The sequence below is a fragment of the Excalfactoria chinensis genome, chromosome 2 (assembly GCF_039878825.1).
Source record: "Excalfactoria chinensis isolate bCotChi1 chromosome 2, bCotChi1.hap2, whole genome shotgun sequence".
In the NCBI taxonomy this organism is placed as follows: Eukaryota; Metazoa; Chordata; class Aves; order Galliformes; family Phasianidae; genus Excalfactoria; species Excalfactoria chinensis.
The window spans coordinates 117589853-117608052 of NC_092826.1; the positions used below are offsets into that span (position 1 = coordinate 117589853).

The following is an 18200-nucleotide window of genomic DNA, read 5'->3' on the forward strand; positions in this document are numbered from 1 at the left end:
AATTTGGATGCTTATACTCACAAGTAAGGTCCCATAGTTGAAAAGAAACTCCTCTGTGACAACGCGAGGACGAAATACCTATTTGAATTTAGCAAAAGTTTAAAAAATTAGAGTAACCAAACATCTTATGACCACAGAAAGTAAAAAGTATTTCACAGTCATGTTGAAAAAGAAGGCAAAACATGCTTTTGCTTTTATCCTACAAAAACAAGGTTACATTTTTAATACTGCTAATTAGCTGAAATACTCATCAATAAAATCACACATTAAGTTCTATTTGATCCATGCTGATCCTAACCAGCAGAAGTTAGATTTTTAGTATCTGAAGGAGTTTAGGAAAAAAGAAATCTACCTGAGATGTCACAAGATGAAGCACTACGGGCATCATGGGAAGGCACATCTTTAGCTGTTTGACTTGAACTGTCGATGGGTGTTTGCGTCCAGAGACATTAGTTAAGGTATTGAGAATGTCACCTACAGAAAACAACATTTCAGACTGATCTAACGTAATTGGTTTACTCAACAAAAAATGAGATATAAAGTACTTCTGTTGCAGTATCTCTCTGCAAGCCTATCTTCTCTCTCCTGATGAAATTTTGTGTTCATGTGCATGATGATAAAATCAGGCTGACCCAATGCTTTTATTTCCTATTTAGTTTTCAGCCAGGTCAATCTCCTGCTCCTGCTACCAGGGATAGGCACATAAATGCTACCTCTGGCAAACTGCTGAGGCTAGAAATATGAGGCAGGAGTAGAAACAGAGGTGAAATTGGCACCTCTTGGCAATGTGGATTTATACTGGCTTTCGGTGATTACATCAGTATTACAACCACTGTTGAAATGCTATCAGTGCAATTCAATTCCATTGAAATCAAGGGCAAAAGTCTCATAACTTCCAGCTGACCAAGAGCTTCACCTAAGTCAGTGACATAATGCATCTTTTTCCTGCAGCAATAGTACTACCAGAGGAAAGAAACAAGCAACCTCCTCATCTTCCTAAAAAGCCCTCAACTAGCCATGAATGCGTACACACAATTTTAACACCGATGTAAGTTACCTAAAGCAACAGAACTTTCCATGTCCTGATAGAATTAGCAGCAGGTCAAGTGATGGAACTTCGTCCATAACGAAACACAGACATTAGAATAAGGGAACAATATTCTACATTCAGTAGTGAAAACTGTACATCAGATGAGAAGTTACGTTGTGTTACATTACTGTTTTAGAAATCCAAAACTATGTCTGTAATGAATAAAGAATAGGAAAAGAAAAAAAAAAAGAGAGAGAGAGAGAGAGAGAAGTCAAGTCTTACATGTAAAGAAAGAAAATCTAATCCTTTTAGTCTGAAAATATGATAAGTCAAATCCTGTCCCGAAAATACACTTCCTACATGTCTTCTCTAGCAAGAGAACTATATAAAACTGTAAAAGGGAAATGACATACATGTAAAACAAATAAAGGACATGATTCAATATTATAGACAATTTTCATGCCAGACCAGGCCCTTCCTTTGAAAGCAAGTCACAGAGTTTACTCACATTGACAAATAACAATGCTTTTCTTCTGGTTCCCTGGAGTCCAATTTTCAACATAAGCAATTAAATTTGGTTCTAACAACACTCAGCCCTAAAGATTCAAATCATTCTATAACATACTGCTCATAGAAGTGCAAATATGTAAAACGAAGTATTTCACCAACACATTTTTTAATGAATTGCAAAACCGGAATTAACAGATATCTCTGTGGTTACCAATAGTCACTGAATCATCATAGTATCATAGTATCGTGCGAGTTGGAAGGGACCTTAGAGATCATCGAGTCCAACTCCCAGGTTTCGAGCCCCCTGTGTAGCGAAGCGGCACTTCTACCCCCTGCTCCACAGGGGGGATTCGAACCCAGGCCCTTCGGTGCCACAAGCAGCACTTTGTACCACTGCGCCACCAGGGGCACACAATGAATGCCTCATTCTGTATGTTCTAATGTCTATATATTCACCAGATGCACCAGTTTTGATATACAGCAATTTTAATTCTTAGTTTGACATAAGCAATTTACATTTATCTTCTAGAATTAGGTTAAATACCACAAATACCAAAATAAATTTGCTTCCACACCTACAACAACTAAAAACTTAAACACAATTCACAAGATTGTAATTTATTTAATTTATTTCAATGTATCTTTAATGGAAATTTCTACAATTTGTCGATCTATTTGGTTTATAGCTACCTCTGGTGGAAGAAGATGGTATCGGTAAGAAGCTTAAATAAATGCATATTAAAAACTAGCTAGGATTAATTCTAAATCAACAGTTAAGCTGCTTTTAACTGTTCCACTTTACAGATCTTGACATTTTTCTTAAGAGATGATAATTTTTACCTCCTCAAGCAGAACAGGATCCTTCATTATGGTCTCAAAAATAGAATGCAAAAGCCTTTGACAGATACGGACAGATAACTTAATAAAAACAATCAAAAGACAAACCTAGATTGAAAAGGCAATTTTAATGTAAAATTAAGCTTGAGATATCAATTTTCCAAACAATCAAACAATGTGTTAATTTTCTACATCAGTACTAGAAAAAATAAGAAGGAACAAAAATAAAACTGCAGAACCGCTGCTAAAGAAATAGATGCTTCGTTTTTTGATAACAGCAGTAACTGTGTATTTGATTTATACCACCCTTCAGGTTCTGAGACTTCCAAATCCTACAACGTACTCAACATTTGAACCTGGCATTTAGTTTGAATCACCTGTTTGCAACAGGGCAAAAAAATTGCACTGTTATAGGAAGCAGTTTCTTTTAAAATAGCAACATGACCTTTGCAGTTTTACCATTTCATTTTCAATATTCTGGCAATAACGTAGATGATGAAAAACAAATCACCCATCACCACACAGGAAAATAAATCTATGCTTTTTTTTTTTTTTTCCCACGCTATTTAATGACAAGCCATACACATTCAGGGTTGGTTTAGTTCCATTCCTCTTCTTGAAGATTTTCAGTATTCCTTCATTGTCTTGCAATTTACCTTTCTTATTCTGTTCTCTGGGAGATTCCACCCACTAGAAGCTTTAATATGCATTTTAATGCCTATGATTCAGATTAGCCACACCAATCTCGTATTTTCTCCTTCTTTCCTTCCTTTTCCCTCTTTCCTTACCTTCATCCTTTCCATAGAAATTTTCCAGAAGAATCCCCTGAAGTTTAAGTTTTTTACACACACTCACAGATATGCTGCTATGTCTCTCCTTGCTCTGTTCTATATAAAGCAAGTTTGCTTTTAGGTTTTCCTGGAATATCTTTAGAACACTGATAAAACTTCTTGCACAATTGGGCCCTTCTCCTGACCGAGTTGAACCTTACAATCCAGATTCCAATGTAAAATATCTGATCATGACAAAACTAAGAAACTTCATGAAGTTGACAACATATAAATCTCATACAATCAGAAAATTCAATCTTTCCATCTGTATACGTAAGGAAATACATAAGCAATTCTCAAGGGAGCGAGTAAAGATAAGATTTGTTCAGCTAACCAACTCAGCTTACCTAGAATTCCTGGCAGCTCCTGTACAATGTGATGGATGAGAAGATCCAGGCATTTTGACATGTATTCATTGCCGCTTTGCTGCTCTTTTCCTGCTGTGGTCTTTCTGCTGTCTCTTTCAATATACATCACAAGCCTACATTTAAGCACGTGCAAAATGTTACCTCTCATAATACCAAAATGATACTGTATGAGTAAAATACTACTGCAGCATGCATTTCTAGTACTTGTGGTTATGATCAAGAAAAAAAGCATTTCTGAATACTCATTTTATTTAAATGTTGGGGTTTTCCCTTCAAATAAATAAAATTTTAAGATAAAATGATTGTGTTAAGGAACAACAGAAAAGTAAAAGATACTGTGAATGTAGCTTTACTAATTTAAATGAAGATACAATGCTAATATAACGAATGAATTTATTAGGGATAGAAATTGACTTAAATTTGAAATATGTGACCAACACACACACTGTAAGCTGAGACTAAAGACAGTCTTTTCCATAACGTAAGAATTCCAAGAGCCAGAATAATTTAAGTCTATGTAATAATTGATCTATCTTTCAGTCAAGAAAAATCATACTAAATTAATAGTAAAATAGCCCATTCAAATGTTATAATTACCGAGAATGGCTATAAAGAAACAGATAAAAAAAAGAGAGAGAAGTCTAACTAGCATTATACCTTTCCTCTGGAAATATGATTCCAGTTTTCTAAAGACAAAACCCAGTGCTTACATTCTAACTGACAAATGCTGTAAAACTATGCTGTTCTGCAAAATGACACTTTTCATAGTAAACTATGGTAACCAATTTATTAGCCATTGGCTAACTTACAAGAGATTGCTTTAATAACACACCTATAACAGAATGCTTCAGGCAATATTTTAAAATACTCATTTGAATAGACAGAAGGGCCAGATTTTCCTTTAGGGGCCTAATATTGACATCTCTGTTTCACACTCAAACTCCCTGGGGGTCTGGCGCACAGAACCACCAGTGCACTGGTGACTGAAAGCCATGCTCTGGATTTTAAGAACTTACTTAATATAATCATTTTTTCTTACACACTCATCTTATAATCAATTCTCATCTTAATTAACCTTCCTTAGGTGAATACAACAAAACTGAAGGATCAGTAACATAAATTTTTACGCTAGCAAGTGTGTATTTCCACTGCAGAGATTATCTACCCAATTAAGTAAAAGTTAGTCAAGAATGTGTTTTGCAGGATCAGGTCTCTATAAACAGTGCATGACTGCTAAGGAATACTACAGCTCACCTTATCCTTCCTGAACTCTGTTACAAAGATGAAGACAGGGAAATCACCACTCAATAACACTTTCAGCTGCACGTCCCATGGATTACGAGGATATCTCTGTCATTTTAATACAACTTCCAGAGATTGCAATATTACAGTGGCTTCTCATTGGTGTGGTAGATGAGAACCACTTGATAATCTGACAATGCTTTAAATAAAATTTTCCTTCCAAATGCCTTACGTTTTACATATATACATATATATATACATATATATATGGAAGAATGTTTTGAATTACAGCAGTATAAATGACTCTAGCCTTTCCAAACAACTATGTATTTTATGCAAAATCTGCCTGTGTGAATTCATGTGTTTGAAAAGCTTCCAGAAAGAAGAAAAATGAAAAAACAAAACAAAACAAAAAAAGAAAGAAGAGAAAAAGAAAGGAAGAAAGAGGATAAATTGTCAATAAATTATATTGAAGTTCTTACCCTTCACATAATACCTTAGGTATAGATAAACAAATATTAACCATCAGTATGGGACAATGGTCAGACATTCCTCCCAACACACAGCTCAGTTGTATGTGCTAGAAGAAGCACATAAAAATGTGTAATGTTCAAAAAGTTGTTATAAAATCATCATGCATTCTCCACTGCCCAGAATGCATCACTTGATAAAGCATTTTTAGATGTACAAGAAGATGCACAACAGTGAATCTTGTAACCAACACTTACTCTTCACAGTCCACAAAAATTGACATGTCTACAGATTCATTTGTGAGTAGAGGAGTATAAAATGACAGCACTCCACAAGCTGTCTCCTCACAATGGTTTGATGGTATAGCTCCTTATAAATCTGCCCTTATAAATCCAGCCCATTGACTCCAAATACACAGTTCTTCTCAAAAAGCAATACAAGATATAGGAAAATCATATGTAGTGTAAACAGTTTATATATCATTATATTAATTATATAATATTATATATTTATATATCATTATATATCATTCCACAAATGAATTCAACAACACAAACATTCACAAAACATCATTCTGCTTTTAATGTACCTATACTGAGGAGATTAGGTTATATCACATCCTAAGATGAGGAAGGTACATGACAGACCTTTTTATTTTGCACTCCCATTATAGCAACAACTCACTAGTGCAGTACTTATTTGCCCCAACCAAAACAAAATCTGCTCCTTGTTTATCCTAACAGGGACCATCAGTTACTTTTAAAGACTCTCCTTGTAAGTCAGAGTGGCTTCCCCTTGGGAGTAATCATCACCTGACAACAAAGACAAAACACAGAACTCTTTTCTTCATATTCTCAGAAACAAAAAGATCCGCATTGCACAGAAGATAGTTCATTCCTAAAACACTGACTCCAAAACACAACGTACTGAAAGTGACTCACAGACAACTTTGAAACTAAGTATTGCATCACTAATCATAAATTCCATTGTTGGCTTACCTTGCTTGACAACTGAGTAGCAACATTTCCCTGCTGTTTATTAAAACTTGCAACAGGACCAGAAATACTTTTGCTCGTATGAAAGTTGAGGGACTTTCAAGTAAACGAATAATTGTAGTCACAAATTCCTTGGTGGGAATAAACAAACAAACAAACCCATTAATATTATCTTATATAAAACAGTTACTTGCATTATACTTCCCTGTATACATTTAAAATTCCCATTTTTCCTTTGCATTCTGTATTAGTATGGCTCTTTTCTCATAGCAAATAAAAAAATCCACAAAACACAACTAAATAAATTTTGTCCAAAATAGGCCACGTAAAAAGCTGCTCTGTTTAATTTCTCACAATCCTTAGCAAGAAAATACTATCTGTTCTACTGTGTCCAGAATGGACTAGAAGGCATTAAAAAATACCTTGTCTTAAGGATGAATATAGGTTACTTTTACTTTAACATACTTATCTCTAAGACCAATGGATTTTCAGAACACAGATATGCCTCAGCACCAATAAGACAAAATTGTTTACCTACCAATTCCCATACATGCAAGAAGATAAAATGCTGGATATAATTATGGCTACATCAGGTCATAAATGATACCATGGAATAAAGCAGACACCCAGTATATGACTGCATGTCGTATATAAAGTTTTAAATCCTGCTACAACACACATTTAACATGATAAGTGTTATTCAAACTCCCTCTTTTGCTGACAGAATAACTTTTCATCAAACTAAAAATCAAGACCAAACAATTCATTACAGTAAAGTCATGCAATGCTTAGCTGGAAGAAAGAACATAAGTGTAAAACCCAGCCAACAAGCCATCACATTTTACCGTGACACTATTTAAACTCTGTCTTCAAAACACAGCTTGTCATCAACACAGATAATGGTAAAGATGTCCCAGAAGAACAAGCTATTGATTATCCTACTAATTATTTCTTGTCTTTCTGTAACTTAGTTTATAAGTAGATACCGTTCTTCAATCATATGGTTGATGACACTAAACTGCATAAAGTTCATACTTTAAACAGCCCAGTTGTTCATGGAGCAGGATTTGCAGCTCCTCCAGTGTGAACCTGAGCAATAGTTGTTTAAAAATGATACACAAATAAGAAGCAAAGGTGAAAATTTTGGTAAAGTGGTGTTTCAATTTACTTATTATCTTTTATTTTTTTCTTTTTAATGTATAATGCCACACTGCCTGCTAATGCAAATGGACCTGAAAGACCAAGCACTGCGGCAATATGACACAGATAGATGGACCTACAGGCCAAAACACATCTGTGGTTTTATTCCCTGTGGTTCAGAAAGCAAGAACATTCCCTTGCAGGGGTTGCAATTAAACATGCAAATAATTAAAATTAGTTGTATCAAACTTATTATCTGACTTATGTGAGAATTCTCTAATGATCTGGCTTAAGATATGAAAGTGATGTTTTGTAATTTGCTTTTTCATCTGGTCTTAGGACTGCCAAACACCGACAGTTTATCCAAAGAAAATATGCAGCACAACTTTGCTGACCCGCAGAATTCAATAAATCAGAAGAGGCAAAAATTGCTGAAATACATATATATTAATTATTAATTGTTGCACTGCTACGTTGTTCCTCCCTTGCTCACAACTGTTTGATGTATCCATGGATACTCTGCAGGGTAAGGACACTGCTTTCATTACCAGCTACCCTACCACAATAAAATCATGATTTTATATAGGATATTCTTAGTGATACTGCAAAACAAATTTAAAATAAATCATGAAAAGCAATTAAGCTTCTAAACTGGTTACACAAGGGGAAAGCAGACAGTTATCTCAAGAAACTGTGAAGATGCTATAAGTATTTGTTGTTTACTGGACTATTTTCTAATTTGCTTCTTGTGAATTGCAAATATATCCATAACACTGTAAGTTAAGAGTTAGATGGGAAAATAAAAAGTACAGCAAAAAATAATAATTCAAAGTTACAAATCCTTTTGCAAGGCCTGTGTCTGTTAGTTTTTGCCATTTCATGTCCTGAAGTGCTGTACAAAAGAATCAGGAAGAAGAGATACTTTGATCTTAAAGACTCGCATTGCTGAATTATGAGGCTATGATTTACACAAGAGGTGACTGTTACCACTAGCATGCACACTCAAATACAACCACAAAAACAGAGATGGTAGTTGATATGCTTTTTGTCTAAACAGCCACCAAAACATGATGGTCACATAAGTGGATCCAACATGCAGACTTGTGACTTTCTAGCAGCAGCAGGTCAGTCAAGTTTGTGCAGACTTACTAAAATGTCAATTGTTTTTCATTCATTCAAAGGTGATATTTGACAGCTAGACTAAAGTAAATTTCCTTTTTATCTACTGCTATAGTTTTCAAAGATGTTTGAGTCAAGTTCTTTCTCCACATTGTTTTGTTGTTGTTTTGTCTTCAAAACATTGAACTATAATAGAAGATCTCTGTATCAATGAGGGATAAAAAAAACCCTTTAAGCCACTGTAGTTCCCCTAAGATTTATATTGGCACAGATGTCTACAGAACAGCATTTTTCCTTTCTATTCTTCTAGTTTTTATCTGATGAGTGTCAGGTTACAGAACACATCACTCCTGATGAAAACATGAGCTTTAATTTTCCCTCCTTAAGTAGAGGTGGATTTATATTTTTTTTTTGGTGAACTGCACAAATGTACTCATGAAAATAAACATGGAATATTTTGGTGATCAAATTAGAAAGCTTTTGATCACCCTGGGAGAAGAACACAGTAAAAGCAGCTCTGCAGAGAAGGAGTCAGATGTGCTGGTAGATGAAACACTTCACATGAACTATTTGTGCCTACAGTCCAGAAAGCCGAAAGTATCCTGGGCTGCTTTAAAAGCAGCATGCACAGCAGGGTGAGGGAGGGGACTGTCCCCCCCGTTCTGCTCCTGTAAAGCTCCATCTGCAGCCCTACATTCAGCTCTGGGCTCTCAGCAGAAGTACACGGAGCTGCTGGAGCATGTCCAGAGAAAGCTACAAGGATCCTCAGAGGCCTGGAGCACCTCTCGGATGGAGACAAGCTGAGAGAGCTGAGGTTGCAGAGCCTGGAGAAGGCTCCAGGGAGACCTGATAACAGCCCTTCAGTACCTAAAGGTGTCTCCAGTAAAGCCGAAGACAGACTTTGTCATGGGATGTAGTGACAGGACAAGGGAGAGTGGCTTTAAACTGAACGGGACAGGTTTACATTGGATATAAAGAAGAAATTATTCTTTATTCTTTATGAGAGAAGCTGCCCAGAGAGTCTGTGAATGCCTCATCCCTGGAGGTGTTCAAGGCCAGCCTGGATGTAGCCCTGGGCAGCCTGATCTGGTAGGAGATGCCCCTGCACACAGCAACTGCACAGATCTGTAAGGTCCCTTCAAACCCAAACCATTCTATAACTCTATGAACTCTTCCAAAAATTATGTTAGAACCTACACTATATTAGAAAATGCATTAGAACTGGTAGCTTTATTCAGCAACACTAAGAGGAAAACTGAGTAATTAGAATACCGATTTCTGCAAGACATTTTGCTTACAAATTGGTCCAAGTCCTTCAAAGAGGGAACAAAGTAGAGCTTTAGATTCACTCAGGACATATATTTCTTTAGAATCATAAAAAACCCCTATGTTATGGTCATGCTAGAATTTTCTAGCTGCATTAGGAATATATATGCCCATAAATATCAGCTCTTGAGGATCTGAGAATAAGAAACGTTATATTCTTCATTATTCACATTTTCAACAAACAAAAATATAAAAATAACACCTATAACCTATTACATGAACAAGTAGTAATTTTCTATAAGTAGTCATTTTTGGAGGACATTACGGCGGCCCTTTTTTCTTTCTAATAAAATATTAAATTCAGAGTTCTTAGATTTGAGAAAATCGAGAGATCTATCCCTAATTTTCTGCTATTCAGGTAGCTAGTTGTTACTCAGCTGAACATTTTGAAAACACAAAAGCACTACCCATAGGAACTTTGAACTTCCCATTAGTGAATTTCCGTGCCACTAAATACTATTGAACTGAAATCAAACCTTTTCTTGCATCAGCCTCTGGAGATGAATTCCACACGACAACATTGCAGAGAACATGGTGAGCATGTACTGCTGTATTTTGCATATTCCAGTCAGCAAGGAATTTAGTACAGCTGTTAATCCCACTTTCTCAATGACACTCTGGAAAGCACTGGGTGAATAACGAGTAATTCTGCATAAAGCCTACGAAAGCAAAATAGAAATATTATTATTTAATAGAATTTAATAGAGTTTTTAATTAAGAATTCACACCATTTCAGTCATAAGATAAACATGAGGGGAAAGGATTCCTGTTCGTTTGCTTGTTTAAGAGAGCTGGAACTCTTCTAAGCCTCCATATCCCATACAGCTGAAACAGAAATCTTTGGTACAACAACATCAACATCAAGTAGAGTCACGTTACTCTCTCCCTCTCTCCAGAGGATGATGATGATGCAGCAGCATAGTCCATGATTGGAACTTATATCAATACAGAATGTAGGCAATAATAGGTAATAATGCACTAGAAAGGGGCATGGGTAACAAAAAAAATAATAAAATAAAGAGATGTCACACACCACAGTAATTCTGGTCACCCATAAGAGATCTTTATTGTACCTTTCTATTTCTGGATGCTCTCTATAATCTGATACAGAGTATATTACCTGAATGTCATCCAAAAGAAGGTTGCACTTTGCCTCAGCTTATCTACTTTAGATCTAAATATTTGTTACATAACACTATTTAGTACAGCAAACACACAAACTCTTTTACCAGATGGTAGATTTGGGAGTGTTCAGTGTACACTAACTTAGCTATTTCTTAATAAAAATTATCAAATGGCTTCAAGGGTAGATTAGCTTTCAACTCAAAGTATCTCGTAGCTTTCAATGCTTCAGGAAGTGCAACTTTCATGATACTGTGGCTTTTGCCATATCCAGGTGAGGAAAATATGACTTCTCACACACTTTGTTTTCTTTGGCTCAAGTGCAGCATCAGGACAAGAAAGCAGATTAATTATTTGATGTGAAAATCTGAGTTGGTTTTAGACAACTTTCTTCTGTGAGCAGTAGTCGATATCATCATTTCTTTGCTCTCTCCTAACCAGCTATATTTAGAAACTCAGTGCCCATTCAGTAGCAAGTTCTCATTTAAGAGGAGGAAAAATAAAAAAGGGATTTTTCTTAAAACACAGGTGTTCAGTCTCAGTTTTTATGTACAGCAATGTCTGTTTCCCCAAGGATACAATTCAACCATTCATCTCTAGTCTGAGTTCTCAACATACGCAGGTCCAAGGTATTCACTAAATGTATCCTTGAGGCTCATATTACCATAAATTGTTGAGGCCCAGAGACAAACTGTGTCAAAGCAAAGGAGCAAACTGTGACACTAACATAGTGCACACAGAGTTGCCAGCACCTTAGTTCCCTGCTACAGACTTAGTCAAAAAAGGGGTAACTACACCCAAAACACCATTAGGCAAACACCTCCAGGCAAATCTTGCAGAGACATGGCTGCCTCGTAAGACTGTATCGCAGCTCCAGAGACAGCACGAAATCTCCATCCCACTAACAGCAAAGGGTAGAAACTTTACACTCCTGTCCTCACTGTGTGCTCTGTTGAATGACTGAAATGAACACTGCAGAAAAGCAGACTGAGCCTTATATGAAATAGATTCATCTATTTCATATGAAATAGAATCATCTGTGCCCCGGTGGCGCAGCGGTAGAATTCCCGTCTGCAACACCAGGGGGCCCGGGTTCGAATCCCCCCTGTGGAGCAGGGGGTAGAAGTGCCGCTCTGCTACACAGAGGGCTCGAATCCCGGGAGTTGGACTCGATGATCTCTAGGTCCCTTCCAACTCGCACAATACTATGATACTATGATACTGTGATAGAAGATGAATTCTCATAAACCACTTAAGCAGATCTGCATTTCGAGAAAACAGAAGAGATAAGGGGGGGGGGGGGGGTTCGAATTGGGGAGGGGGAAGGTAGTTGTGCAAGGATCTGGAAATTATGAGAACAGGTAGGAGTAAAGGAGACCTCACATCATCCTCAGTCAGAAGCAGCCTTTAAACAAGAAATGATCGCAGTGACAGAAAGGCATACGTAGAGCCTCTCTACCAATGGATGGAACTTTTCCATCTTTGCTCTCCATCCAGTCTTAGTGCATTTTTTCTCCAAGCAGCCCCAGCCCTAACAATATTTATGCTTTAAACATTGCTTTCCAGTCTTACCCTACTATATAGTACCTGGATAACATTCATCCTTTCAGAATGCATTCCCTGAGTCTCAAATTTGAGAATGAATGCTTTAAATGCACCTGTGGTAACCAAGTCTCAGAAGGAAACTATTCAGCATCAATTATTTAAGAAAAAGAAAGAAAACATTTTTGTTGATTTCTCCCATTTTTTTCCCCCATGTAAGTGGCTTATGTTTCAAGTAGTTACTTCTCCAGCAGAAGCTATTTCCTAAGATTAATAATTATTTTATAAAAAAAAATTAGGATATAGCTTTCAATATACTAGAAAAAAAATCTTGCTGCTGAGTTTGTCAGAATGTCATTTTGGCATCTTACTGAATTATTTCTATTCTGAGCCTAGCAAAACAATAAAAGATCCCGTTTTCCTATTATGTTTACCTAAGGCAGGCTGGACTACCCCAAAGCGAGCAAAAATACTGAAACACAATCCTCATTTGCCACCTCTGACAGGTAGGACAACGCAAAGTGTCATTTCTTGACGCCAGTGGCTGAGGACTGAAAGTCCTGATATATTTTTGTTGCTGATTGAAATAATTATAAGTAAAATCCCATAGTGCCTTACTGCTGATATATGTCGCAGACAACGTGCTAACTGCAACTAAAGATACAGTGCACGTTTCTTAACATAAATGCATTTTATAGTGAATATACATGTCAATCAAGAATACATTCTTCAGGATAGATTTAAACAAGGCAGGAATGACAGCACAGTAAAACTTAATAGGACACATTATCATATGCAGAATAAATAATACCTGCATATCTGTGGCAACGATATGCTACAGGGATATTTTATGGACGTAGAAAATAAGTAGCATGATACAACATGAGAATACATTAGAATGCTACTTCAAAAAAATTCTATGTTACTTAAATCTCTATAAACTTCAACTGGGAAAAGATCGAACCTGTATTAGATTTCAATATCAGTTGGTTATTTGAGTGTTTTACAAAGTTAAGATTATATGCTCAAACACCCCAGCTGTATTTAATAAATAGCCATGATTTATATCAGGTCTTGAATAATAACTGCAATAAATAAAAGTTCAAACTCTTGTCCCTTTGGTGTTTAACTTCAAAGTAGCAAAAGGATTAGAGGAACATCTTAGAATATTTCACTTCAGAAGGCTGCAGCTCAGTTCACTTCTTATGCAACAAACAGTAATTACGCGTCAAACATTCTGAAAAGGCAATTCCCCAAAAATAGAAGGGAAAATCCAGTTACAACATCAGACAAAAAGTGCACTTATGTGAAATGACATTAAAAAAAAAAAAGCAGCCAAGAAACAGGGCAGCTAAACAAGTTTGGTCTTTTACATCACACCTCATACTCCTGTAGTCCTTCTCCCTGCTGCTTTCATTCACATCTCACCAATATGATGACCTGGAGTAAGTCCTGCCTCTAGCGTGACTATAAGCTTAGTAATCACCAGAGTGAGAGATGCAATCTCCAGTAAGCCTGTGCCTTCACAGGAAAAAAAAAATGTTGGAAACGATGCTTTTCTTTTCTTATATGCTCCTTATGTGCAATATTTACACATATTCAAGCACAAGATACTAGGGAGAATTTTGCCTCAGTAGAACTCTGAACACACGCAACTTGGTCATCTCTTTAAATGGATGACCTGATGCTGAAGCATGGACTTCTAAGGATCCTGGTCTTTCCTGATAAATCTAATAGAAAGAACATTCAACAAATCTTTTTATTTAGGGAATCCTAGTAATTGCTGCTGTCATAACCTTAAAAACATACCTTGGTATTAACATATGCCACCTATAAGAGGGCATGGCAGAGTAGCTCCTGAGAACAAATAGGCTTTTACAGCAATGTTTTTGTTTTGTTTTTTTATTTTCATTTTACATGAAAGTGAAAAATAAATTAAAAAAAATAATAATAAAAATCAAGGGGCAAGCACTTGGTAAAAATGACAGTATCACTGTAACACTAATGAGTGCCAACCCAGGACTGTCAGTTGATTCAGTTTCAAAGTACTATAAGAATACGGTAACTTACAGGCTTCTATAATGTATATTTTGTCAAAAAAAATGTACTTAAAATTCAACACATTCTCCCTGTGTTTGAGCAGTTTATTTCCCGTGCAAGTGTTTGCCAAATATTGACCTCAACACGCCTTTTTAATAAATAAATGCATTTTCTAACAGTATTCTTTTCTACTGTTTATTTCTTCAGCCATGCTTAGATGTTTTTACATCTTCGTTCACTCATTACCTCACTGCTAGATGTGTCTATGTGCACACTACCACAGCAGCAACTTTACCATTTTATATCTGCAAAGCCACCAGAAACTCAGTGAGCCTGAACACTATGCAGGCAATCAGCATCCAGTTATCACATCTCATTTAAACTGCGTCAAATTACTGTTCAGTCCTGAAATGTTACCTCTACTGGTTGCTACAGCTTTTGTTTTGTAAAGAGGAGATATGGTTAAACTCACAGCTCTGGTAAAAAAATGTCTATCTCACCAATCTTTTTGTTCCAAACCTTTTGTTTGCACATCATAGCTCTTGGCTTGTCATACTACCAACTTTATACTAACTTTTAAATACTTCAGGTGAAGACTAGCCTCAACAATTGTACAGAAAGTAACACAATGATTTCAAAAACATCTTCTGAGCAAGTATGTTATAAACCAAATAAATACTTCTTAAGTAAAATACATTAAAAAAAAGTAATTCAAAAGAATTTCTTGATTCCTTGAAAAAAATGAAAATTTTCAAATAAGAGTCATGACCTCTAGCATAGGAAACGTGTTCAAGAAAATGATTAATTGCCAAGACTTTCCATATACTTGTTTCCAACACAGGTAGCTATACTGAGTATCCATTAAAGGTAATGTCAAGGAATGTAGATCATAGAATCATAGAATTATAGAATTACTCAGGTTGGAAAAGATCTTGAAGATCATCAAGTCCAACCACAGCCTAACCAAACCATCAACATGATGTAGATCATGTAGATCAACATGAACAACATGATCATGTAGATCAACATGAACATGTAGATCAACATGAACAAGGGCAGTTCTCACTTTATAAGGCACTGCCGCAAAGAGGAATAAAAATATGAATCAAAATGCTGTAGGCCAGCTAACTAACACATCTCTCTGATCCATCTTTCAGCCCTTTAAGGCAGGCTATATTGGTCTCTTCTTACACTAAGTAACAATAAACTGTATTCAAACGTGCTCTTACCAGTTATTCAGTAGAACAGAATACACAAATACACACAGAAAGCAGGCTCAAAAGCATTTTCATTTCATTTCTATTTCAAGATAAAGACTTATATATCATGAAACAACATTTCTTACCGAAACAGCAGTTATTTTCAAGGAATCTATAGTAGAATGTGTGAAAAGGTACCATAAGACAGGTCCGATTTCTCCTGTAATAAATCCTTGGGCATAGCTGGAGAGAGTAGTGCAAACATTTTCAATGATCTTTGCTGCCAAATGATTCACTATCCGGTCTTCCTACAGAAACGATGGAAAAGTAAAACGTAAATATTTGTAATGTTTCTGGCATGCTTATAGGCTAGTTACCACGTCCATGTTTCATTCAATGTGCATTCCTTTAGTGTGGTTTCCTATTTTTGTTTGATACTTGACAAAGTTTGTCGTAGGAAATATGAAGTTCTGACAACAATATGTTTACAAATTCAACAACCCTTGCTTTCTGTCTCACTATAAATAAAACAGTTATACTTGTATTAACTTAATACAAAATATTTTTGCTCCAAATGATCATAAAATTAAACGTTGCCACTGAAAAAAAAGGCCTTGTTACATAAGAGATGTTCCATGATCAGTGTTTCTTGAACGCATGTGTGCCAAAATGCATCACTGAAATAGTGTCTGAACAGCATGACTATGAGAAGTACATTTAGATTGGTAGAAATAAAATTAAATAATTTTAACTCTCCTTATTAAAAACAATGACCAACTTCCTGGGATAAAGAAAAAGGCCTTCTTATAACGCCACTTATTCCAAAATGCTCATTTCTTCACACTGTGAAGCAGATAATCCTGACCAATGTCAATGATAAACCACTGGGTCCTTTTTGCTGCAGCAGTTCCTATATTCTCAGTCCTGAAAGCTATTTTTAGTTATAATCATGTCATTCATCTACAAAATCTTCTATGCAAAACCACTAAGTGTTTCTTTAATAAAAAAAATAAAAGTATGCATGCATATCTCAGGTAGTCTGCAAGCACAGCTGTAGTACCTGTGTAATACTACTCAGAGTTCAATTCTACAAGGAATAAAAAGGAGGTCAGAGTAATAACAAGACATCAGCATACCACAAATGTCACAAATTAACTTAATTTAGATCACTTAAAAGCAGTCTTTATTTCTCTCCCTCATGTCTTTTTTTTTCCTTAAATGCTCCTTTTAATATCTCTGGCTTTGCTCAGTTTTGTTTTTTTTTCTTCTGTTATTTTTTCCACCTTACTTCCATCTTTAACTATGAATAAGTGAAGTCTTTCAGCAATGTCTTAAATTGCACTCTTGAGTTCATCAGGAGTTAATTTTGATAAGAGAAAGACAACCAATTTAATTTGTCAAGTCTATCTTAGTCTGGCTTCACATATAATTCATCACAATATCTAATGGATTTCCTTCTTATACTAATCTCCACATTATCCTGCTACCCTTTGGATTTCTGATTTATCTTCACAAACAGACTCACCAATGTCTGTGAGCAGTGATAAGGAAACTTTTCAGAAAGTGGTACAAAAGCCATCCAAAAATTGAGAACGTATACTTCATTAAAGATACATTCAGTACTCATTCCTACTCCAACAGATACACATTCTCAAACACAGACACTGATGCACAAGTATTTCAAAAGTCCAGAATAATGTTGTTAAAGAGGTTCTTATCCATCATTTTTGTTTTAGTCCTTCATGCTCTCCCAAAGAACTACTGCTCTACTCAAAACATGTAGAAAAACTACCAAAGCCAAATCTCACTTAAACCAATTGTGTTCTGCTGTAAAACTCTACTAACCCCTTTGCTCTTCCTTCTGATTTACAGCCATAAAAGCAAAGGAGGTTTAGCCTTCTGTTTTTACAGTTTTCATTACTGCAATACACTGCATCAACTCTGCCTATTAACAATCTAGATACATATGCATGTTTACCGACATTCAGCTTTTCAAAACTTTTTAATTTAACTAACAAGCATTTAAAATCTATTTTTGCATGAAACTTGTCATATTTTTTTCCAACAGTTAAGGTAAAAAATACATAGATTAATCAGATTAATTATATGAATTTAAAAATCAAATACATGCTTTGAATCTTAATAGTCAAGTTAAATGTTTCCTACATACTAAGTGATTACTAAGAATACTAATTGAGTCCCCATGGCTACTTTGAACAAGTGTCAACAATTAATATACTCTGTATATAGTCCTGCTCCTTTGGTTAGAAGAAGGTCAAGTATGTTCATAATAAACTAAAAACTCAATGAGGCTTTCATAATAATTCCATTTACTGCCATCTGAGATTGTCCATCTTCACTCCTCAGAGATCTATTTCTGAGTACTGCCTAAGCAACTACAACTTGCACCATTTTCTGCTTAATTAGCT

The 18200-nt window shown here is 35.7% G+C and overlaps 1 protein-coding gene across 5 annotated transcripts in view; it reads right to left on the reverse strand.

Moving 5' to 3' along the window:
* The window catches only part of ULK4 (unc-51 like kinase 4), a 202287-nt gene that overhangs the window by 144175 nt on the left and 39912 nt on the right, over window positions 1–18200 (reverse strand). For all 5 annotated transcript variants that reach the window (XR_011902735.1, XM_072327360.1, XM_072327362.1 and 2 more), the window contains 6 exons: window positions 15918–16079; window positions 10345–10527; window positions 6287–6414; window positions 3555–3688; window positions 353–474; window positions 22–78 (listed from right to left, as the gene is read on the reverse strand). Coding sequence is in view for 4 of the 5 variants with exons in the window: in XM_072327360.1 (XP_072183461.1) it covers window positions 22–78; window positions 353–474; window positions 3555–3688; window positions 6287–6414; window positions 10345–10527; window positions 15918–16079 (786 nt within the window). In the remaining variant the exon portion in view is untranslated. The remainder of the gene's footprint in view (window positions 1–21; window positions 79–352; window positions 475–3554; window positions 3689–6286; window positions 6415–10344; window positions 10528–15917; window positions 16080–18200) is intronic.